Source organism: Pipra filicauda, unplaced genomic scaffold (genome assembly GCF_003945595.2).
Source record: "Pipra filicauda isolate LSUMZ 115617 unplaced genomic scaffold, ASM394559v2 scaffold345_size814242_pilon, whole genome shotgun sequence".
Taxonomy (NCBI): domain Eukaryota; kingdom Metazoa; phylum Chordata; class Aves; order Passeriformes; family Pipridae; genus Pipra; species Pipra filicauda.
The window spans coordinates 169,751-192,818 of NW_024104471.1; the positions used below are offsets into that span (position 1 = coordinate 169,751).

Below are 23,068 nucleotides of genomic sequence, written 5' to 3' on the forward strand. Positions count from 1 at the left end.
CCAGCGTTGTAACTTTGTGATGTTGTTTCTCAACAGATTGGAGTATGCAGACCAACAAGGCAGAATAAAAAATGCAAGGTAATGCTCTAAACAAGTATATTAGAAAGAATTATCTCTTGCTTTTTTGCCACATATGAATTATTTTCATGTGTTTCTTCTCCTGAAAATATTTTTGTTCTAACTTTGACTTTCCCTTATTTTTCCATATCTCTGCACTGCTAACATTTTCCATTAGGTTTGCATATAGTTTTGTGAAAATACTAATTTGGTAGGTAACTTGGTTTTAGTCACTTCATTAGTGTTGAAATTGAAGCAAGTATGTTTCTGATAATGTTACATTCTTCATCTTGCTTCTTTCAGACTCAATAGTGGGTTGTACAAGTGTTAACAGTGACTCATTGTGGGAAAATATAACCCAAAAATTAAATTGTTTAGTGTTTATAATTAATTTTCCTGATTAGGAAGAGTTTGGTTCGGATGTATCTCAAATACTTCAAATAAAAAACTATGGGATGAGTAGAAGACTTGTATTGCCACAGCAAAAAGTAGTTTTGAGTACTTAGTACATTCATGTAGTACAGTGATTACAAATGCTTGATGGAAATGGATCATAGAATAGAATTAGGTTGGAAAGGCCTTTAAGATCATGGAGTCCAACTATGCTAAGTCCCACTGAACCGTGTCCCCAAGTGCCACATCTGCATGTCCAGAGACGGTGACTCAAACACTGCCCTGGGCATCCTGTTCCAGTGCTTGACAGCCCTTTTGGTGAATCATTTTTTCCTAAAACCCAATCTAAGGCTGTTTTATTCAATATGTATATACACTGGAATTTGCTTATCTCTGACCTTTTGGGTGCCAGTCATGTTTCAGTGTCGTGTGCTAAGGATAAAAGTGGTGCACAGCAGCAGAAACCTCTGGATAATTTTGCACTGTTTTGTGGGTTGGTTCAGCTCTGAGGATTCAGTGTGCCATATGGCCAAAGTTATATGTGTTTTCTGGTAAATTAGAACCATGTGCTGCAGCCTTGCCTCTTGCTTATGTTATTATTACCCACATCATGAACATAAAATGTCTGAAGAATTCTGCATGTGGATGTCCTTTTCACGAGGACAAGAGGGTAACAATCATCAGGAGGAGGTTACTTTTGTGGTTTTGTCATGCTGGATTTGGGCATTTTTTTAATATGCCTTATTTTCTCATGCTTTTCTCTTTTCCTTCACCGCCTTCCTTGCTCAGGGAGGCTCACAGTCAGATTGAGAAGAGGCGCAGAGATAAAATGAACAGTTTCATAGACGAGCTGGCCTCGCTGGTCCCAACGTGCAACGCCATGTCTCGGAAGCTGGACAAGCTCACCGTGCTGAGAATGGCTGTGCAGCACATGAAAACACTACGTGGTGAGTTGGCTGGGGCTGGAGGAGGAGGATCCAGAATGGGATTTCCCCAAAGCCGTGCTTTTCCTCTCCTTTTCTTGCCCTTTTGCCAAAATGGAGCAAGTCAGTACATTTTGGGAGGACGTCTCCCCTTTTCTTAGCATTTGACGCTGAGTGTTCATTTATAGCTTACTAGTTCATGGTCCAATAAATACCCTGATCCGACTGGGAAAGTTTGGGATGAGGAAAGAATAGTGTTCCATCATCTGACCTAGTGATCGTTGTCACCAGGTCCCACAGCACCAAGGCAGCTGAGGAAGGTGGGGAGAGGGAACAAAGGGCTTAACAGCTGGCAGTGCACAGTGGGTTCTAAGCTCTAAGCAGGCAACGTGCAAACCTGGTCGGGTAGAGAGGCTGGATTTTAGGTGTAAGCAGTATTCCTACAGGACTCATAAGGTTTTGTGTTCATACCTTTAGCTCTGTGTGAAAGAGTTGGAGAGCACTTTGAAAATTCAGTTTTAGTCTTCAGAATTTAAGTCTTCAGAAACCAGTTTCCGTTGCGAGCAGCTGAAGGGAAACACGCAGGTTTGGAAGAGTTGGGGGTGCTGCAAATCTCTGTGTGTCCTAAAGCTTCGTATCAGAGTGAGTCAGTGCTTGGGCACAATTGGTGATGATGTTGAAAGCTTAAGCCTTCAGGAAATACGTCGCTGAGAAAAGATATGGATGCAGCTGATCTAAAAAAAAAAAGAGCCACTGTTTGCGTTTCCAGGAGAGCTGGTGTCTTCCACCTTTATCCTGATGTTTTTGAAAGGTTTAACTTTTCTGCCACTGTCATTTAATTAGGTTAATACTTTATAACACTTCAGTGGTTACTGATTTGACTCTCTCTTGCCTTTAGGAAGGGAATAGAATGAAAAGAATTACTCTTCAATAAATAGCTGCATCATTTGTTGCCAATTTTTGGGGTTTTGGCATTGTGAGATGATGTCATTGTAATGCTGTTTTTGTCTTTGATGTGGAATGAGGGAACTGATTTGTAAGTTCCCAAGTGACAGTTTGTTTACATGAGCTTGTCATGTTTTACTAAGTTATAAGGAGAAGAAATGGTTTGAATGTTTTTATTCTTTAATCTCTTATTTTTAATTTCTGAGACTAGACCATAAATCAAGGACAGGATTTGGGTTAAAAAATGTCAAGGAATACCTTTGTATCTCAGAAGGCATTTAATTTGCATTACTAGATAATGCAGTATTTGTGTTATAGCAAAAAAGCTTCATCCTCTTTTAAGTTAATACCAACAGAGCTTACGTTGATAGTAAAATAAAACCAAAAAGTAATTTTCATTTTACAGAACATCTGCAATGAACAACAGTCTAAAAAGGAGCCAAAGGAAAAGTGCTCATTAAAATGTGTGTTATTAAGTTGGTGGTAAGGGAATTGTTTTTGTTTTCTTTAGGTGCTACAAACCCATATACAGAAGCAAACTATAAGCCTGCTTTTCTATCAGATGATGAATTAAAACATCTTATTCTCAGGGTATGTTTCTACTTGTAATTAAGAGATATTAATGGCTGTGAATATGACTCTCCCAAAGCACAACACCAGTATTTTAATGCCTTGTATCTCAGCTTAAAAATGTTTTGATTATGGAGGATAATTAAAAAAATCTGCAGACTGCTTCATAGAGCCAATGAGTTTAATGATGACTGGCGTTAATTTAAACAGAAAGATTAAAGAGGGTGATTTGAAGAAACTGATATTTTGATGGTAACCATCAGAATCTTCAGTTATTTCATGAAACAAACTAAAATTATATAAATTGTGTTCCTGCAGACTTCCTGCCACGGGCTCCTTTGCCATGATTTTCAGTGTACAGTGATAAAAGGAACACCCTTTTTTGAGGTCACTGATGTAACATGACTTAGTGTGTTTGGCTGCTTGCTGTAAACTTGGCTTACAGAGGATATCTCACTCTTCCTGTAGCTTGTGTAACTGATGGAGCACTGCAGTGGCCAGATCAGCATAGGCAGAATTAATTTCTACAACACTGTGTCTCCAAGGCTGTAGAACTGGGGCCTGTTCCTGCGTGCTCGTGTGTGACTGAAAAAGAGTACTTTGGAAATGGGAATCAGTTGCCTACAGGCACAGAAATAAATATCCAGGTTACGTTTGGTTTCTAAAAGAGGAACTACGGAGTAAATACAGTTTAAATAATATTTTAATTTGAAGGCATTATTAAAGATAATCATAATATTATTGGGCAAGACATGAGTTCTTTCTTCTCCTAGAAGTTATTTTACATCCTGGGCACGATGCCCAGAATGATGCCAAAAATGTTTGCAGATGCAAAAAAAAACCTATTGTAATTTCACATTTTGCCTGTTGACTCAGTTATCTCTAAATGTTAAGACAGCTCTCCTAGTGTAGAAATTCTACTCTATACATAGCGTTTTTAAAGGTTATAATGTTGCAATGAGGAAGTGTAACTTAATATTTGACTTTTTTTTTTTTTTAATTAGGCAGCAGATGGATTTCTTTTTGTTGTGGGCTGTGACAGAGGAAAGATACTGTTTGTTTCAGAATCTGTTTTCAAGATCCTCAACTATAGCCAGGTATTCTTTTCCTGTTTAAGTAATGTTAGGTCTTAAAAGATTTGAGAGCTTTTTTTATGGTTATGCACTTGTATGGGAGGCAGGTTTGTGAATAGTCTGCCTTGAAAGCTGAGAGGTGTTGCAAGGAGAGAACTTTTCCCTGCCATGTCATTAGAGATGATTGTTTCTGGTTTCCATTCAAACTGAGGAGGTGAAAGGGAACTAACTGTAATTCCCTGATTGATGCATTCTGATCAGGGATTTACCCTCAGGCTTGCAAAAGCATTATGTAATAAGCAAATACTGAAAAATCAGTCTGGGGTTCTTCCAATTGCTTCACGTGGATTTTTTGACTTAGTTTTCTTTCTGTCTGCTCTGGTTTTGCTTGCATCCTTACTGGTGGAAACTGGGAAGCAGTTATACCAAAGGCAGGTTTTTAATATATGCTCAATGTAAGGCTTAACTTGGACCAAATATTGTGTAAATCATCTTCGTTCTTTCTGTCATCTGCACTCCTTACCAAATTTAAAACCTGTCTTAGCTTCAAAAGTTTTCCTTAGCCAGCCCTTAGTCAGGTATGTACTAAATACCTATTCATAGGTAAATACTGAAGAAGAATATTTGCAACTATAATTTTTTTTCCTTCAGACGTGTGGTGCATGAAGTGAGACTGAGGAGAAACCAGAATATTTGGTGGTGGTGGATTGAACATGCCAGTTCTGCAAAACTCTTGCTAAAAATGATGACATAAATTGCTGTGTAGTGTAGTCATAATGTAGATACACAGAGAAAACACACCTTCCATCAAATCATAGAATGGATTGATTTAGAAGGGACCCTTTAAAGGTCATCCAGTCCCACCCCCCTGCAATGAGGCTGGATCTTGGATGTTTGGTGTTCCTTGGTTAGACATGTATGTAAAAGGATGCTAAAACTGAGAAAATATGCTGAACCATTATTTTACTTTTTGACTGAATATTCAATTTCTACAGAATGATTTGATTGGTCAAAGTTTATTTGATTATCTCCATCCTAAAGACATTGCCAAAGTGAAGGAGCAGCTCTCTTCTTCTGACACTGCACCACGGGAAAGGCTCATAGATGCAAAAAGTAAGTGTTTACCACCTTTTGAGAACGTGTCATATATCCAAATTCACTGCTTCTGAGTATTTGCCTCATGTCAAAGGTATGGGGGTGTGTGGCTGCTGTCTGGATTGGCTCATGCCAAGGAAGTTTTAGCTGAAAGACAGGGAGAAACAAGAAAAGTAAAAAGAAGTTAAGTATGAAACAGATACCTGAATGTAGAAGCTGTTGGATTTGGCACACCCTGCTCTATACATGCATTGCTTGAACTGGCTTCACCTGTGAGGTATCCTCTCTTTTTCCAGGCATCAGAGGTTTAACTTTTTCCACTAAAACATGTGAACCATTACTTCTAATCCATCATTCTCAATTTTCAGAATACACTCAGTATTATTTTGGTAATCCTTAGGTGTCAGTCAAGAGGATTCATTTTAGTTATCTGTTCATTGATTACTTGTGACCGCTTCCATCAGTGACCCAACCTTTCTTTAAGAAGGTTTTTAACCTGGTGCTTGGAATCATTTCCTACCACGTCTCTTAGCTCTATTCCACTCTGGTATTTTAAAGTAGCTCAGTATCTCTGCTGCTTTTGAGGTGAGTGGGTGTTTAAATCCCTCTCATGACAGGAGTCCGCGTTGCTTAAGTAGAAGGTGGTATCTTAAAACTGCAGATTTCCAGGTCATTAAGTCTCATGCTTGCCAGGAGCAGAAATCTCTAGGATCTCATCTCACAGAAGCCACCAGCTCAACTTCACAAACTGAAGCTGAGAGAGATCATTCCAGGGCAGGGAGGCTGGAGGCTTCAGCAGAATCAACTCAAGTTTTTTCTGGCTCCTGGTTTATCAGTTGTCAGGCACATATATATATATATTTTTTTTTGTGTGTGCCTCTGACAAAGTTAGGGCAAAAATAAATACTATGAATTACAGTCTTCCCATCTGCTATGATAGACTGATTGGTAGGATTTCAAGAAGTCATATTGGTGAAGAGTACTAGTATGTATGTGCATGTTTATTTTTGTGTTGGCACGAGTGACTCAGGCACAGCTTGTACTCTCACCACGGAACAGTAGTTTAGAGTGCATATGGTGCGGGGCAGTTTGACCTCCTAGAGGTCACCTCACTCGATTGTAATTTTTAAGGGAGCCACACTTTCCACTAAAACATTGGAGTTGTTGTCTTCCTCCTTGTGTCAAAAGCCTACAGGGCCCAAGAAGTCTTTGTACACTATTGTAGCAGTTTGATTATCCATATCCCCGTGCAGAAATGGTTGGAGTGGGTAGCAGGCTGTGGAAAAGTTGCTGTGTGATTAAAATCCTCCATGAGCTCTTGGAGCACTGCCCCTGGAGCTCCAGCTGCATCACTGGCCTTGCTGATCCCTGTGCTCCTGACGCATCCTGGGCGTCTTCCCGAAGCCCTGTTTGTGCCAGCACTCGCTGTTGGCTCCCAGAGTGATGTTTTGGTTGTTTCTCCAATCACTTTCCACAGAAAAGAATCTAAGAATCTCCTGCAAGAATGTGATAAAAGTCAGGGGTTATTGTTAGGGCATGTCCATATGCAGTTATTTCTGCAAGGCTAGAGAGACTTCTTAAACATAAGTGGAGGTCTTGGGAATTTGCAGACCCTGTGTAGGTCCCTGCTACGTTTTTATCTTCTTCCATCAGAACAGTGAAAAAATCTGAAACACACCAGTTGAGACGGACCTGGAATGGCACTGGGGCTCTTCTGCTCTGTACATGCACATTTGCTCTCTGGATGGGTGTTCTGATAGAAGAGTGCAGTCCAAAGGGTCAGGGTCCTGTTGAGTGGCTGTGTACGGAACACTTCTCTGGTTACAGGGAAATGAACTCTCTTTGCTTCTAATCAGTTGATTATTGTTCAGAGAAATCACAACATTTATTACAGGACTTGCGTGGATTTGTACAACCTCTTGCTAATCTGTGCCTTTAGAACCCCGCGTTCTCCAGCTTTGTGTGTCAGTGTTCTCACAGCAGAAACTGTAACCAGAGATTGTCATGTTGAAAGGGTCAGTTGAGTCCTGCATGGTTGCTTAAGTGCAAATCTCAGAAATAGGTCTTGTGCTCCCGAAGAAGGATTTAAAAGGACTTCTGTACGAGTCCCAGTGAAGTGGAAGCACTGTGTGGTTGGGCTGTGTGGTGTAACCACGTGGGTGGTTGACTTTCCCCTGACAAAGACCCTCCCTCACTCCTGTTCGCTGCAGCCGGACTCCCGGTCAAAACCGACATCACGCCCGGGCCGTCGCGGCTGTGCTCGGGAGCAAGAAGGTCCTTCTTCTGCAGGATGAAGTGCAATAGGCCTTCAGTGAAAGTAGAAGACAAGGATTTCCCTTCAACCTGTTCAAAGAAGAAAGGTAACTATTACGCATTTTATTACCAAGTGTTTCTTATTAAGATTCTGAACTGTGTCCAGGTTTGTTACTTACCCCCCTGCCACTGCCCCAGTATCTCTTACACACTGTATTAGCATATAAAGACAAATTCTCTGGTGTCCCTGCCCATGGCACAGGGGGTTGGAACTGGATGATCTTTAATGTCCCTTCCAACCCACTCTGCTTTCTTGGAGTTTTTGCAGACAGGTTGTGCCAGCAGTTCTGGGGTGGTTGTTGCACCTCCTTCAGGCATCGACCATCTTGCCAATGTCTCCAGCAAAGGGGAGCTGTTCCTTCTTCTATTTCTCTGCTCCATATTTGACAAGTGATATTTGGATGGGTATCAATTTAAAAAAGAGTTTATTCCGAGTTCATCTGCAGGTTTGGTACATTCTGACCACTGGAAACATGGTATTTCTCCAGCAGGAATATCTGGTCATAACTTTATCAGTGTTGGTAATATCTTTTTCCTGTTATTCTAGACGTGTTGGAATATATATTTAGCCCAAATTTGACACTTTCTTCTCTGAGTACTTTGGATAATACATTTGATGTTAGTTAAAGTGGAAAGACAAACAGCTAGAGAACAGAAGGCAATTTTGGTGTATTGTCTCTGGCTGTGGCAGCTGCCCCAGGTACTTCCTGCAAGGTTCGAACACAGCTTCAGCCTTGGATCCTGCTTTTGTGCTAATCCCCAAGGAAGGCAGTTTGTGCAGTTAGACATAAGCCTTTTACCTCCCTATGAAAGTCACCCTCCTTGCAGTTTTTCAGGCCTGCTCAGTGCTGAGGGATAGGAATTCCCCTTTTGGATACTGACTGTATTCCTGGCCGTTGTGGATCTTCATCCTCACCCCTGTGTACAGCTGTCCCTGGTACACCCCAAACAGTGAATGTTCTGCCAAACATATTGTTCCCGGTTTTTGTAGGAGTTGAGAGGCCTCTTATTTATTAATCTACTAATTTCCTCAGACAGTCCTTTAGATTATTTCCATCCTTTGCTGAAATAGTACAATGTGATGCAATTCCTGCTCGAAGATTATCAAAAGCAACCTTGGTCTGAGCTATTTTGTGTTTCAGCATAAACAAGGCTTTTGCCAAGATAAATTGTTTATTGGATTATCTCAGATTAGCTTCATTAAAGCAGGAGTGCAGGAAAATCCCTTAGAATCCCAGAATCATTACGGTTGGAAGAGATCTCCAAGATCTAGTCCAAGCTTTGGCCAAACACCACTGTGTCAACTAAAGCATGGCACTAAGAGCCAAGTCGAGTCATTTCTTGAACATCTCCAGAGGTGGTGACTCGACCACCTCCCTGGGCAGCCTGTTCCAATGCCTGACAACTCTTTTGGTGAAGAAATTCCTCCTGATGTCCAGGCTGAACCTCCCCTGGTGCAGCTTGAGGCCATTTCCCCTCGTCCTGTCACTGGTTGCCTGGGAGAGGAGGCCAAACCCCACCTCACCACAGCCTCCTTTCGGGGAGTTGTGAAGAATGACAAGGTCACACCTGAGCCTCCTCTTGTCCAGGATAAACACCCCCAGCTCCCTCAGCCCTGCCTTAGTGAATATCATCCCGAATTTCCTGGGTCAGAGAGGAGATGCATTCTTAGCAGAACTCAGCTGAAGTTCTCCAAAGCTGTACCCACGACCTAACTGCTTTTTTGGGTTTTGTTGGTTTGTTTTTTGTTTTGTTGTTTTTTTTTCTTCTCTCTCTTTTCACAGCAGACCGCAAAAGCTTTTGCACTATTCATAGCACAGGATATTTAAAAAGCTGGCCTCCAACAAAGATGGGACTGGATGAGGATAACGAGCCCGATAACGAGGGCTGTAACTTGAGCTGCCTTGTTGCCATTGGGAGGCTCCATCCCCATGTGGTGCCACAGCCGGTGAACGGCGAGATCCGGGTGAAACCTACGGAATACGTGTCCCGACACGCCATAGATGGGAAATTCGTTTTTGTAGATCAGAGGTGAGGAGACTTGGAGCAACCTCCACAATAAGTCACTGCCCAACACTGCCTCACTCACAGCTTTACTTACAGCACTGTCTGTGCTGTTGAAAAAAGACGAATTACTCTCCTTTTCAGCTTTTTGCCAGATCCTGGCTGCAAGTTGTTTTGAGTTTTGAGACAGAGCTTAAAGCTATTACTATGCATGTATTCAGTATTACTGATGAAATTAAAAAAACCCAAAACCTTCCAAAAATATTACCTACTAGGCAGAATAATCCCAGGATCATTTCTGCCAATTTCTTAATGAGGATATGTATATGTGTAATCCTCAGAAGACCGTGTTTTGGAACTGGACCCTAATTACTACCTCTTCGTTATTTGAAACCTTTTGCAAACACAATTAAGTTATTGCACAGATTGCATTAGGCTTTGATAGCATGGACACTTATTTAACTGCTTCCTTGGGCACATTCAGCTGAATTCATACTTCTCTGTGTGTTCTTTTATGCTTCTAGGAAGGAAAGCTTTTCCTGAGGTTTATTTCTTGGAAAAGGCTTGAGAACTTGTGCCAGTGTGGTATCTGCTTTCAAACATCCATTTATTATCTGAAAGGTTAATTCTCTTGCAGAAGAAATAGCTTGACTTTTCTGAAGTAGCAGACACACATGACCTGAGTCTTCCTTCAAAATAACTGGCATTACCAAGGGAAAAATGTGAAGGGAAAGGAGGTTGAAGGATGTTAATGGAGAGGTTACACTGGGTTGATTGGAGAGGGCTGGGTTGGTTCCCTTCCTTGTCAAGAGGGATTGAGAATGCCCAGATGAGGCTGTTTCAGGTTGCCTGTGGCTTTGACTCAGTTGCTTGTAACGTAGAAAAGCCCAGACTCCGAACTCTGGCAGATCTGCCTGCTGGAATTGGTTTCAGGGGGAGTGTCAGCTGCTTTTTTTTTGTGGACTTTGAGAGGAAATAAAGCTGATAGTCATGAGAGGAAGTGCAGTAAGGAGAATCTTTTTTTTTTTTTATGTTATCTCTCTGGGTTGGGGTGGTTGGGTTTTGGGGGTTTTGGTTGTGTTTTTTGGGTCTTTTTGTTTTTTAATTTGATAGAAAGCCTTTTAAAATACCAGGTCTCAAGTGTTTGGAGCTGATGCTCAGTCTAGGAGCTTTGGGAGCATTTGTAACCTTTCTGTCATGCCAAAGGATGGTAGCTTGTGAACGAGTTTTGTTTTCAAAAAATCAGACACATTCCCCTGACGGATAGTTTTGAAGTATTTTTGAAATAATGAGACTCAGAGAATGTCAACCCATTGGATTTAAACACATATGCTCTTATTTGTTTTCCAGCTGTTGTTTGCAGTCCTTGGAATGTGTGTGCTACTTCAAAGGACTCTTTGAAAGGGAATTTTTTTACAAGAAGGCCTCATCTCTAGGCCTAAATTTGTCATCCTATGATCCCTGCTTCCACTGGAGAATATTTAGGCATCTATGGAAGTTTAAAACAATTAATTTCCATGTCAGTTTTTTTTTGTTCATATAGACTTGCCCTGTTCCTCTGTCATTTGTCCAAGGGAATTCAGGAAAGAAACACTTCTTAAACTCCCTGTGGCCCTAACTTTTTGTCCTTATGGATTGTGTGATCCCTGGAGAAGCACTGCTATGGATTAGCTACCAACTACCACAGCCAGGGAACTGTTCAAGAGTTCACTGTCAAAATGGCAGCTGCACTGAAGAGTTCTAAAGAGAATCATCTTCCTTCTTATTTATTAATTATTTTGAAGTTATCTGGATGGTGAATTTGGAAGTAAAATTAAGTTTATTATCGATGTGATGCAGATAGATAATCTTCTTAAGTTGGAGAAGTGAGCTCAGGAAAAAAGTAAATAGAGGATGAAATTCAAGAAGGACATGAACAGTTTTCTTCCTTGCGTAATAGAACGTGGTCAGATATTGAATTCACTAAGTCTGTTGAGATCTGCTGTGATGTGGTGCCTCTTCTCCTTTCCAAAACACCTGTTTATCCTGCTATGGAAAGGTTTGACAAGTTGGTTGCTGGTGCCCATATTGGTTGTTGCCCGTCTGTGTCAGGCGTCCCATCGCTGCAGTGCTGTTAAAAGGCTTGGTTACTAAAGCTCTTGGAAAAATACTGGAATAAGGTTGACCTGCTTCCTTGCTCTTCCACTTTAAAGGAAGACTCTGTGTTTTGCTGCTTTTGTGGTTCTCCACCCACTCTGAGATAATTCATCAAAGCAGCCTTGGAGCTGTCGGCAGTTGGAGTGTCCTGGGATAAGGCTCACCAGGCAAAAGCCAGTTTGAATACTTGTAATGTTTCCTTCTCCAAGGCTGAGGTCTCAGAGCTCCCTGAAGGAGAACTTGGGGTGTAAGGCACCTGATTACTGCTGAATGCTCTTGGTGTGTCTGGGAACAGACAAAAATGCCCTGCATTTAAATACTATGGATTTTGTGCTTCAGGGTTTTTTCCTTCTGTTTTTATTCATAGTTATTAATATGTACTAATTTCTACATTTTATATTATTTAATTTGGACTTTTTGGAGGTTGTAGAAGAGGTGATTATCTCTCTAGGTTTGTTCCTTATTGCCTTTCATATTTTATTTGCATTGGATTGTGACTCTTATTCTAGTTTTTTCAAAGAACTGTCATTTCTCCTTCAGTAATTGTCTTCTAAGAAAGGTACAAAATCCAAGTTCACTTTAGTTCAGTAGTTTTGTTTGCTCTCTGTTCTTCTAGAGAGGGTCTCACTCTGGAATCATTCAGCTGTGTTACTTTCTGTTCTGATGTTCTTGAGCAGGTTCACTGGGGCTCCTGCACATTTGATTCTCGCCGTGTTCTCTGCCTTCTACATTAAATGGTGCACGATTTGAGGTCTGCCTGGATGGCTTGCCCTGCTTTGTTCCCTTCTCAGCTGTTTCTTCCTGCACCAGGAAGTTTTAGAATGATTTCCCTGGGTGGGGGCTGTGTTCTGTGCACTGTGGTGGCAGCAATGTCCTGTCTCTCCTCAGATGCCCTCCAAATCCCTTCAGCATTGCACAGATTGCTGTTGTACAGTGTCTGCTGGGGGCAAGTGTGCACGACCCTAATGTATGGGGGGACAGCAATTCCCACTGCTCCCCCCAGCTGTTATTTTTCCTGTTGGTCTTCTGGGCTAGATGAGTTGTCCTAGGGCAGTTGTTACAGCTCCTAAACCATTAACAACTCAAGGAATAACTCTGCTTTAGCACACAGGTCTCTGAGGTGCTCAGCATATGCTGCAGCTGCTTCCTTGTGGGAATGACCCTTCCACAGTGTTGGGCTGTGGTTCAGCTCGTTGTCACTCACCTGCACTGTTGCTTTGCCTGTTCCTCTTGAACTTAGTTTCAGGCTTGGGTTCCCAAGTTCATGCACAAACTCTTCCTGGTTTCTTGAGATGTCCTCCAGCCTCGCCAGCAGCTCCTAATTGAGAGTCTCTTTGAGAGTCAGACCAAGAATCCAGGTCTTTCCCATGTTGTGGATTGCAGGTTTATATTGTCCTAAAGCTTTCTGATGAGGAGGAAAATGAGTTGTTTCTGTGGCTGGTTCTGATGGAACAAAAAGGTGGTTTATTTGCTGTGTGCTGCTGTCTGATTTCAGGGACACAGAGTGGGCCTCAGTGCATATCCAGGAAAATCCTGTTTGTTCACCTTTCTGCTTTGTGGATGTGGGTGCAGAGTTTGGCGGGGCCTTGTTTTGTCCCGCTCTTAAGGCTTGTGACTTGAGGGGAGAAAATGCTCCTGAAACACGTGTTGTGCAGTAATTTGGGCTCTGTGCAGCAGCACCACAGGTATGCAAAGGAGCACAGCAGTTCTTCAAACCTTTGAAGCCTGTTTTTCAATGGCACTTTATGCAGAAAACTGTGGCTTTGGCTTTCTGCACCTTGTGGCTGCTACAACGCAGCTTTTTTCAGGTTTAAATTCTCAAAATTACACTGTTATCTTCAAAGCTATTTAGAAAGCCTCAGATCCCCTCTGGTGGTGGTAGGATCAGACATAATACCTGAGGGCTGCTGGTATTATATATACTTTTTTAATTACCTGAGAATTAAAAATAGCGTTCTTAAGGAATTTTTGAACCTTCTAAGCTGAAAATTCCTTTCCGCATTACTTGGGCCTTACCCAGCTCCAGTGTGGAGCTTTAGTAATCTGTGACTAATACTTCAACTTGAAACCATTTATTTATTTTTTCTTTTTCTCTTTGTTTTCTTCCTCTCCCTCCCTTCCCCAGGGCAACAGCCATTCTGGCATACTTACCCCAGGAACTTCTAGGTACTTCGTGTTATGAATATTTTCATCAAGATGATATAGCACACCTTGCAGAATGTCATAGACAAGGTATGATTATTAATAACTCAGTAATCTTGTTAAAAATATCGGGACATATTGTGTGTTTTAAGTGGTGTGTTAAGAAAACCAAACAAACTCGAAAAGATTTGGGGTTTGCTGTTTGCAGATGCTTTAGTCAAGAACACTGGATGTGCCTAACACTGTGATTATCCTGGACTTGCATGGATTTGTAGTGGATGTTTGAGGTTCAGGATGGCTGAGGGGGGCTGATTGCACAGGAACAGCATTTTTCTTCAGGGGTGAAGGGAGGAATTAACCGAGTTTTCCCTGAAAAGAGCTCTGCTGTGTGGTCATGCTGTGTGGTCATGGTGCCCGTTTGACACAAAGTTACTTGCTTTCTGCCCTCTTCAGTTTTGCAGACGAGAGAAAAAATTACAACCAACTGCTACAAGTTTAAAATAAAAGATGGCTCTTTTATTACGTTGCGGAGTCGCTGGTTCAGTTTCATGAACCCTTGGACCAAAGAAGTAGAATACATTGTCTCAACAAACACAGTCGTTTCGTAAGTATTTTCCTCTCAGCAAGTGCCTGTAAATGCCCACTGCTTTGCCCTTTCCTCAGATGGGAGTTGACCTAAATGTGTGCACATCTTCCACATGACAATAGGTGTCTTCTCCAGATAACACCCTGTGGAGAGGGGAATAAGTTCAGCAGTTGCAGTAATCTGTTTGTTAAAGCCTGCAAAAAATATAAATATTTTCTTTCTTTGGGAAAACCTGGGATTCAGTCTTTTTAGGGACTTACAGGACATGCATTTCTTTGCTTTGTTAGGTGCTTCCCCCCCTTCTCTTTTTTTCTTGAGGGTTCTGTGCAGAGCAGTGACTTGGCAGCAGAATAACTGCTGTAGGGGAATTCTCTGTGAGAGAGGCTGTTGAGGCCCTGCACTGCTCACTTTAAGGTTTATTTCTGTTGTTTATGCAGCCCTGGTGTCAGTCACAGGTGCTGCTCTCACGGAGGTGACACTGACTCACAAACTACTCCAGCCCTGAAGCATTCCATTCTGAAATTTTTGGCATTATGACTGGTTTTTTTTTTTTAATCACTGATAGAGGTTTTTACCTGTTGGGGTTTTCTATCACTGATCCTACTAATTCTTGCAACCCACAGCACCACTGTACTGGAGAGCGGGGACGCAGCCTTTCCACAGCTCGCGGCGTCTCCACACAGCATGGACAGTGTGCTCCAGGCTGGAGAAGGTAACTCCTGTGCTGAGGAAATTATTGGCAGCCGTGCCTTGGGAGCAGCTCATCCTGCGTGCACAAATTTGCTGCACTGAGAATTTCGTTAATATCCTGAGGCAAAATAAGTTTTAGAGCAAAAACGTGCGAGTGCAGTTCTTGCCTTGTTGAACGTAAATGTCAGCTTTGGGTATGAGCTGGTCAAAGAGAAGTGAATCAGGGAAAAGAATCATAAACAGACCTGGAGGAGGAAAGTTTGCCTTCATGGATGGTGCCATCTGCACATGACTCAGGAGTGACATCAAGGTCTATGGTCAGTGCATACGACTCCTCAGAATCTTAAACAGTCTGGACCTTAAACACAGTCTGGACCTTAAACACAGTCTGGCCATTTGGCTTATTGTCCCTCACCTGCCCTTGGTTTGGCTTTTTGTCACAACATGAGCGCTGACCCCTGGTCATCATGACGGGCTGGTTACGGGTGGTGCAGATCACCAAACCATCTCATCACAGGGGTGCAGCCCAATGCAGAGCAGAGCCTGGTTTAATGAAGTGCCTGAAGCAGGGTGGAAGTGAGGCAGGATAGAAGGATGCAGTGGCAGCCCATGGATGGAAAATCCCCATGAAAAATGGTGACAAGACTGAGATTCTTTGCAAAGAGTAGGGAACTGTTATAATTGGAGATCCTGTTCACTGAATACTACATCTGTCAGCTGTGGGTGTTGCATGTGTCTGGAACTACTCCCTAAGTTGTACACAGCACACCTGGAGCAGTGCAAGCCTTGATTAAAGCTGGGCTTTCCAGTGATCTCTGCTCTGAACAGAGGGATTCAGTGGGTGACTCTGGAGCAGGAAGGGTGGCAGAGCCCAGGACAGTGGCAGTGGTAGGAAGGGAAGGTGCCGTGGAGGCCTGGTGGTTGGTAACTGAAGGTGCAGGAACTGCAGCAATGTGGGGTCTGGGCTTTCTGAGGATGGAAAACAAACTGTTCTGTAGTAGGATAAGCTTATTCTTATCACAGTTTTACAGCCTTTGAAAAGAAACCAGATGTGTAGTATAATCGTACTGACAGTTCTTGTCCTCAGAAAAGAAGTTTTTAACTGAGTGAAGTTTAATTTCAAATGGTTCTGGCTCTGCTAAGGATTTATGACCTTTCCAGGTGAACCTTCTCACCTCCTGCTGGGTCTGAGCCATAGATACTGAGGGTTGCTGTTGTTAAATATGCATTTCTAAAAGCCAGCAATTATCCATTATGGATAAGCAATGCTGAGGCCTTTCCTGCCCTTTCGGTGTGATCTTTTCTTTACCTCGGAGAATATTGGGCTCCTTCCTGACAACCCCCTCAAGTGCCGTGCAGGTGTCAGATCACATTAAAGGAAACAGCTTCCAACTGTTCAGACCTCACTTTTCCCTCCATTCTTAGGTTCTTGCAGGGGGTTTGTTTGTGGTCATCAGGTACCTTGGGCTTGTCCCCTATTGAATGGAACATGCACCAGCAAGTTCTTCCCAGGAAGCACAGAACAAACATGTTTGGAGAAGAGCCTGTTTGGGCACAGAACAGAGCAGGTCTGACAGCCATTCTGTACCAGCTCTGGACCAGGTGCTTGAAACAATCAGATCCTGAAAGAGCTGGGATATGTTGTATCCCTGCTGGCACAGAGGGATGTCTGAGAGACACAGCTCAGTGCAAGCCAGAGCTTTTCATACACTTGAAGGCACACACCAGCTGGTGGAATAGGAAATAAATACAATTCAGAAGGTCCTGCAGGTGGTCAAAGCCTAAATATAAATGCTTTTTTTGGAGAAGGTTTTCGTGCTTCTATCTGACCTTAACATATCTACTCATTTCAGGTGGCCCAAAAAGGACCCACCCTACTGTGCCTGGAATTCCAGGTGGAACAAGAGCGGGAGCAGGTAAAATAGGGAGGATGATTGCTGAAGAAATCATGGAGATTCACAGGTGAGAGTCAGAGGAAAATCATTATTTGTTTCATTATTGCTCCTTAAGAGGAATTATTGTTCTTTAAGAGGAAATGAAGGAAGTCTTTCTTCAAACTGAGTAAGGAATGATACAATTGTATTTCATAGACAGCTACAGATACTTATTCAGCGTGACTTGAGGCAGACAAAGCCTGTAGTGAAAGTGTGAAAAAGTTACAGCCTTCCAGCTTTCTACTGCAAAAAACCAGTACTGGAACTTTTTTGTAATGGTGATGATTATCTGTTTATCAGAAACAGTAGTTAAAAAGAACAGCTAACTAGAAATAAATCCTTTCCAGACTGTTCTTCTTCCAGGAAACTTAAGGCTGTGAGTGGCATAACTTCCAAATGCCAAAGCTGATGACCACCTGCCAGAAAAGCAGTGTTTGTTTTCGGGTGATCCACTCCCTCAGATGCTTCTGGAGCTGTTGGATGTGTACATTCAGCTTGCACAGTTCCCCCCTGGAGCTCTTGGAGCAAGGACACAGTGCTGGAGGCAGCCCAGCCTTCCCAGGCTGTGGGGCTGGTTTAAAAACGGGGTCTTGCAGCCCCCTCCAGTGAGGGACTGTGGGAATGCAGAGCTGTTAGTCCTGTCTCTCACCTGTGTGAGCAGCTGCTTTCAGCGGGTACCACTTAATTTCTGTTGGCTAACAACCCCTGTTCTTCACGAATTTTCTCTTGGGAATTGTTCCCTTTCCTATGAAAGTGGTCTCACCCAGCAGATGTTTAGTGGCAGCAATTTAACCAGACTGAGCTGCAAATCAGGAAAACATTCAGCCTGTTTCCCACAGTTTTGTTCCTGCTGCAGGCAGGAGACTACAAGGGAACAGCAGACCTATCCATAAGACTTCCCTCCTGTCTGTAAGAATAGGAAGAAGGAGAAAAGAAAAAAATTAAAAAGCCACATCAGGGCTGAACCAGTACTTGGAGGTGTAACCATCCCTTTGAGTAGCTCTAAAACACCTCATTAGCCCCAGCAGTGCAGTAGTGCAGTTTACCCCCCGTGTTTGCATTTCAGTTCAGATCCTGGGTTAGTTCCAGTCCTTTTTCAGCAGCTGTTACTATTTTCCAAAGCTGCCTTCTGTTCAGCTTTCCCAGGGGAACTCTGCCAAGGATAAGATTCCCATTTCCATTGCTTTTCTCTGTAACTCCTCCTCCTCCCTTTAGTCTAGAGATTTGTTGGTTCTACAGTCAATACATGATACATTATTAAAGATGTTTGATCAAGCTATGGAAAATTGAAGTGAAAAATGCTGCTTTGAGCAGTTAAAAAAAAAAAAGAATTGTATCAAGTGTCCAGTGTACTTCTGTAGCAGTAGCTGATGGAGGGAGTCTGGGTCACTGTGATTGAGGCTGCTGGAGTTCTTAGCTGGTGTAAATTGAAGTAAACACACACACACACACACACAAAAATTAGGCTTTCCTCAGCACCTTTTCCTTCTGACTCTCTGTGGAGGCTGCACAGGAACAAAAACAGAGGGGAGGAGGTAAAGCCTGCAGACGGAGCTGGATTTACACAGGACTGTTTATCTGGCTGCAAATCAAAACGTTGCTGCTGCTGCTGGTCTGAGCAGCGCTGAAAAAGGGAGGAAATTACAAAAATTAAAGTCATGCTTTTAGCACCTTGCGGCACCTGATACTGAAGTCAGCATTTGAAACTTCCAAGTCTCTGGCATCTGTTGCTGGTAAATCCATGCTCTGTTTTTATCCATATTTTAGGATAAGAGGATCATCACCTTCCAGCTGTGGCTCCAGTCCCCTGAACATCACCAGCACCCCACCACCTGACACCTCCTCCCCGGGAGGCAAGAAGGTAAGGACAAGCTTTACCAATTCTCGTGGCAGCAGTGACAGGAGATGTGGGGTCGTGCTGATGTGGAACAGCTGATTTGAACAACTCCTGGCTGCTTGGCTGGAAAAGTCCGACCCAGTCAAAGTATTCTGGTGGCCAAAACCCCTTTGCAGAGAGCAGTAGATCCCAAACATCAGCAGGTTTTGAAATCCACCTGTTCCTTAGATTGGTTTTTTTTTTAGCAGAGCTGCAAAGGGACAGCTCTGCTCATCTCTCCCAGCTTCCAAAAACCCTTCAACACCCCGTGCTGGTGAGCACTGGAAGTGCTGTCGCTGGAGCACTGGCTGTGCTCGGATGAATCACGCTGGTGTTACAAAATATGACAATTAAATGCTTTGCTGGGCACTCAGAATTTATTTTTAAATCAACACCGTGCACCCTGCCTTGCTCTAAGATTGCTTGAGGAGCACTCAGGTACCATTACCAGCACTTAACCACCTGAACACTTGTCCTGGCTGCTTTCAGTCGTCTGCAAATTGCTGTTTATGGTAGTTATATCCAAGAAGAGCACTTATTCAAATCTTTATACGCTGTCTCAGATTCACTTAACCTTTTTTCCCCAGAAATTATGATGACTGTACATAAGAATTGCTTGTACTGGAGCATACAGCTGACAGTAAATATTTCTGTCTATTCCTGGCTCTGTTCTTGAAATAAAACTTGAAGTTGTGACAAACAGAGTTAGAATTCTGGTAATAGTTATCCTTGCTCCTCCTGCCCTAAAATATTCAACATGTACATATAGTAGGGGCTGCTGAACAAAGGAAAATACAGTTTGGGTGTTTCTGACATCTGCTCCATGGGCCTGGTACAGAGGAAAGTAGCTCCTAGTTTACAACTAGTCTGATTAAGTAACCTTTAGGTGGTGATGTTTGGGGTTTTTTTCAGGAAGTCCATCCACCCTGTATTAAAAATCCCAATATGGGACAATTTAAGACTTACTGCAACATTTCATGCTGGTTTATAGCTTCTGTTTTTTTTTCTTTCAAGATCTTGAATGGTGGCACTCCAGACATTTCTTCAGCTGGATTGCTGTCTGGGCAAATCCAGGATAATTCTGGTTACCCCTATTCCGACAACTCCTCCATCCTCGGTAAGTGAAGTCACTCAGGAACACGCCTAAACACACACAGACACTGTAACAACATGGTTGGTTTGAGCAGTAACCTGCCCTTACCACCTGCAGGCTGCAGCTGAGGCATAAAGCCCATAACCAACCACTCTGCTTGCCTAAGGAGGCTCCTGGCAGCCCAACTTCACATTGGAATTTCTTTTAGACAATACGTGGAAGCCTCTTTTCTCTTTCTGAATCACTGTGAATTAGCTCAGTTCCCTACCTGCTTTTTGTGAATGCTTTCAAACAACCGAAGAGGGATGTTGATCTAGTGTTGTATTTGAAGTCTTGCACGTAGGGTTGTCCCTCTCAGCCACACTGGTCACTTCTGAGGAGTGACACCCACCAACAGCGCTGTCCCCGAACCCGCGGCACCCCGGGTGTCACACGGATCGCTGTTCCTCAAACAGGAACGCTCCACCCCAGGTCATGGGGTGAGTGCCCATAGCAGTGAAGTGACCAAACCGAGCCCCCTGTGCCTGTGTTTGCACCCCCAGGGGAGAACTCCCACATCGGCATCGACATGATCGACAACGACCAGGGCTCGAGCAGCCCCAGCAACGACGAGGCCGCCATGGCCGTCATCATGAGCCTGCTGGAGGCCGACGCGGGGCTGGGCGGCCCCGTGGACTTCAGTGACCTGCCCTGGCCCTTGTAAATGATGCCCCCAGACACCCAAATATCAAAGTGCATTTACTGGTGGAGTTCTACAGTCTGTGAAACTCGTGGGACTGAGGAGCTTTTATGTACGGATTTCATAAAAGCCGTGTCAGAATGCAACTCATCCTTACCATGTGTAACTTCAGACAAAGTGGAATAACCTGCTACAGTGTTCTGTGTTGATTTGGTTAGCTGTGTATAGCTTGCAATACTTGTATATTTTGGATTCTGTTGTTTGAAATTTTTTTTTTTTTAAATCACTGTGCAACTCACTGGCATCAGTGGTAGCTTTTATATGCAAATGACCATTTCAGATGTATGGTGTGTTTTTACACTGCAAAACAGTCCCCATGTGGATATTTCTTATACTAATTGTACCATAAAGCTGTTTATTCTTTCTTGTAAGAATCCTTTACTATAAATATTGTTAAAGTGTAATGTATTAGACAGTTAAATATTTTTAAAATAAATGTTTCCCTTGTTCTAAGACGGAGCATTTACTTTGATAAATAAATTTGATAAAACCCTGCTGAAGGTGCATGCTAGAAGCACTTGGTATTCATCATTTCTTTAGCTTTGGAGGAAAAGGGAGGAAAAACAAGGCCTTACCCACACTTACACAACAATAAGTTTCTAGAGAAGCTATTATTATTATTTACTGCTATCTTGGAGTTTATACTAAGAAAAGCACAACAGGAGAGCAGGTTGAGATGACAGGCTGATGTTACCAGATTCTCTTTAAGAAATACTTGTTTTTCACTTAATATTAACTATCCTCCCCTGAGGAAAGAAAAGCAACTGCTCTAAAAATACATAATTCACAGATAATTCGAGCCCATTAAAATAATGGAAACTTTATTTGCATGAAAAACTTGTTTACAATCATTAATAAATGAAGAATGAACCATTTGCATTTTCCTATTTCATGACACTTATGAAAAATGTATTAAATAAATATTTGTGAACAGCTTAAGGTAAGGCAAAATTTAAGATAAAGCCCCTATCCGTTGTTCACAATTTTTGAACATGGCTCACGCTGCAAACAAGTGAAAAAATTCACTAAAGAACTTTGAGTTTAACAAGATGTTATGTGGGTCATTGAATCACGTCCTCAATCCAAGAACCCAGTAGTAGTTTTGTGCTCAACCATATACAGTAACTTTAAAAGGGTCAACCTATTCAGAGCAAAACTATGTACAGTTTTGATAGAAGCACTTTGTTAGTATTGTGCAATACATTTATAAAAAATGGCTTCAAATTCCACTTCTCAACCATTTGTAAAGTGCTACTATCAATTCCACCTCTGCATTCCAACCCCTGTGTCACAACACTGACGCATCCCCTGGGCCTGGAGGGGCTTCAGAGTGAGGACAGTCCAGCAGACAAATCACCAACGTCACAAACCTACTGGTAAACACATACACATGTAACTGGAACCCAGGTGTTTGATCTGTACTCTTCCAAAAACAACCCTCTGGTCTTTCCAAAGGTCCGTACTGCAATACCCTAAACACCGTTAACACAATGGAAAAAACTGGAATTGCAGTGTGGTATGACTTGAGTACAGAGTCACTTTAAGGAGCATGCTTTTGTTTTAGTAAGAGTCCAGATCAGAGCGGTGGGTTCTGTCCCTCGGGATCCATCTCACTGTTATTGGGAGGAGGATGGATGGGCAGGATATCCAGCTCGTCTACCTGGGGGGTGGGGTGCATGACCACGAGCTGGTCCTGGGGGATATCCGCTGCTGCCGCCGCCAGATTGGTGATGGACTTGCTTTTCACACACTGGAAGTCGACGTGCCGGCTCTTCCCTTCCTCCTTCTCCCACGACATCCGAATAAACGGCCTCTGGACGTAGTTGTAAATCACCTCCGGCCTCCCGCCCGGCCGCTTCTTCACCTTCTCCTTGTACGTGGGGTAACCTGGGAGACACAGCACAGTCACCACTGCCCTGCCCAGAGCCCTGCACAGCCCAACACTGCCTGTGCTGTGGGGCTCGGGGTTTCTTTCACAAGAAGAAACCTGTGTGGAAGCACAGCAAGGATGAGCAGCTGCCACCATCCACATCCTGAATGGAAACAGATGCCATCGTGTTGTTCTTCATGTCCCCTGTGCAAGCAGGACATGGAGTCAGGAGCTGAACTGACAACCAAATTGTAAGGAAAGGCCACAGTACTGTCAATAATTAGTACAGTGCCACCACAGAGATATAATAATTAATATATTGCCACCCAGACCTCACAGACAACACCACAGCTCCTTCCCTGAGCCACTCAGCAGCCACTGTCTCTACAACACTGATGGGAGAGCAGCGATGAGATCTCAGTGTCACTCTGATCTCTGGTTTAAGTTGCCAGGTGGAATCCCAGCACATTCCTCCCAGCTCCCCAAAGGGTGAGAATACATGGTTTTAGATGAATTGTGAATTCTGGTTATGCTGCGTCCCAGTCACCTCTCCCCTCAGCCCCAGCAATAATGTTCATTTTACATATTGTTACAGGGCACCAGCATTACAGTTTGGTCAAACAGTTGTT

General features: G+C 43.0%; 2 protein-coding genes and 1 long non-coding RNA gene across 13 annotated transcripts in view; 1 reads left to right on the forward strand and 2 right to left on the reverse strand.

Annotated features, from left to right (window-relative positions):
- The window catches only part of ARNTL (aryl hydrocarbon receptor nuclear translocator like), a 51,797-nt gene extending 30,716 nt beyond the window's left edge, over nt 1–21,081 (forward strand). For 4 of the 7 annotated variants that reach the window (XM_039384304.1, XM_039384305.1, XM_027714538.2 and 1 more), the window contains 14 exons: nt 37–78; nt 1,240–1,397; nt 2,830–2,909; nt 3,893–3,985; nt 4,957–5,074; nt 7,267–7,416; nt 9,154–9,400; nt 13,635–13,741; nt 14,105–14,255; nt 14,861–14,949; nt 16,781–16,889; nt 18,629–18,722; nt 19,752–19,854; nt 20,373–21,080. In XM_039384304.1, the coding sequence (XP_039240238.1) occupies nt 37–78; nt 1,240–1,397; nt 2,830–2,909; nt 3,893–3,985; nt 4,957–5,074; nt 7,267–7,416; nt 9,154–9,400; nt 13,635–13,741; nt 14,105–14,255; nt 14,861–14,949; nt 16,781–16,889; nt 18,629–18,722; nt 19,752–19,854; nt 20,373–20,533 (1,702 nt within the window). In that variant the 3' untranslated portion in view covers nt 20,534–21,080. Of the gene's footprint in view, nt 1–36; nt 79–1,239; nt 1,398–2,829; nt 2,910–3,892; nt 3,986–4,956; nt 5,075–7,266; nt 7,417–9,153; nt 9,401–13,634; nt 13,742–14,104; nt 14,256–14,860; nt 14,950–16,780; nt 16,890–18,628; nt 18,723–19,751; nt 19,855–20,372 lie in introns of all 7 variants that reach the window. The other 3 variants (XM_027714537.2, XM_027714540.2, XM_027714535.2) reach the window with 2 other exon arrangements.
- LOC120323797 lies at nt 14,936–20,334 on the reverse strand. Its single transcript, XR_005564650.1, has 3 exons — nt 20,099–20,334; nt 19,704–19,880; nt 14,936–15,003 (listed from the first exon to the last, which is right to left on the reverse strand). It is a non-coding gene; the product is annotated as an uncharacterized LOC120323797 (long non-coding RNA).
- A 282-nt stretch (nt 21,082–21,363) lies between the features above and the next one.
- Nucleotides 21,364–23,068, reverse strand: part of BTBD10 (BTB domain containing 10) — a 28,247-nt gene continuing 26,542 nt past the window's right edge. For all 5 annotated transcript variants that reach the window (XM_027714547.2, XM_027714544.2, XM_027714545.2 and 2 more), the window contains one exon: nt 21,364–22,456. In XM_027714547.2, coding sequence (XP_027570348.1) covers nt 22,146–22,456 — 311 coding nt within the window. In that variant the 3' untranslated portion in view covers nt 21,364–22,145. The remainder of the gene's footprint in view (nt 22,457–23,068) is intronic.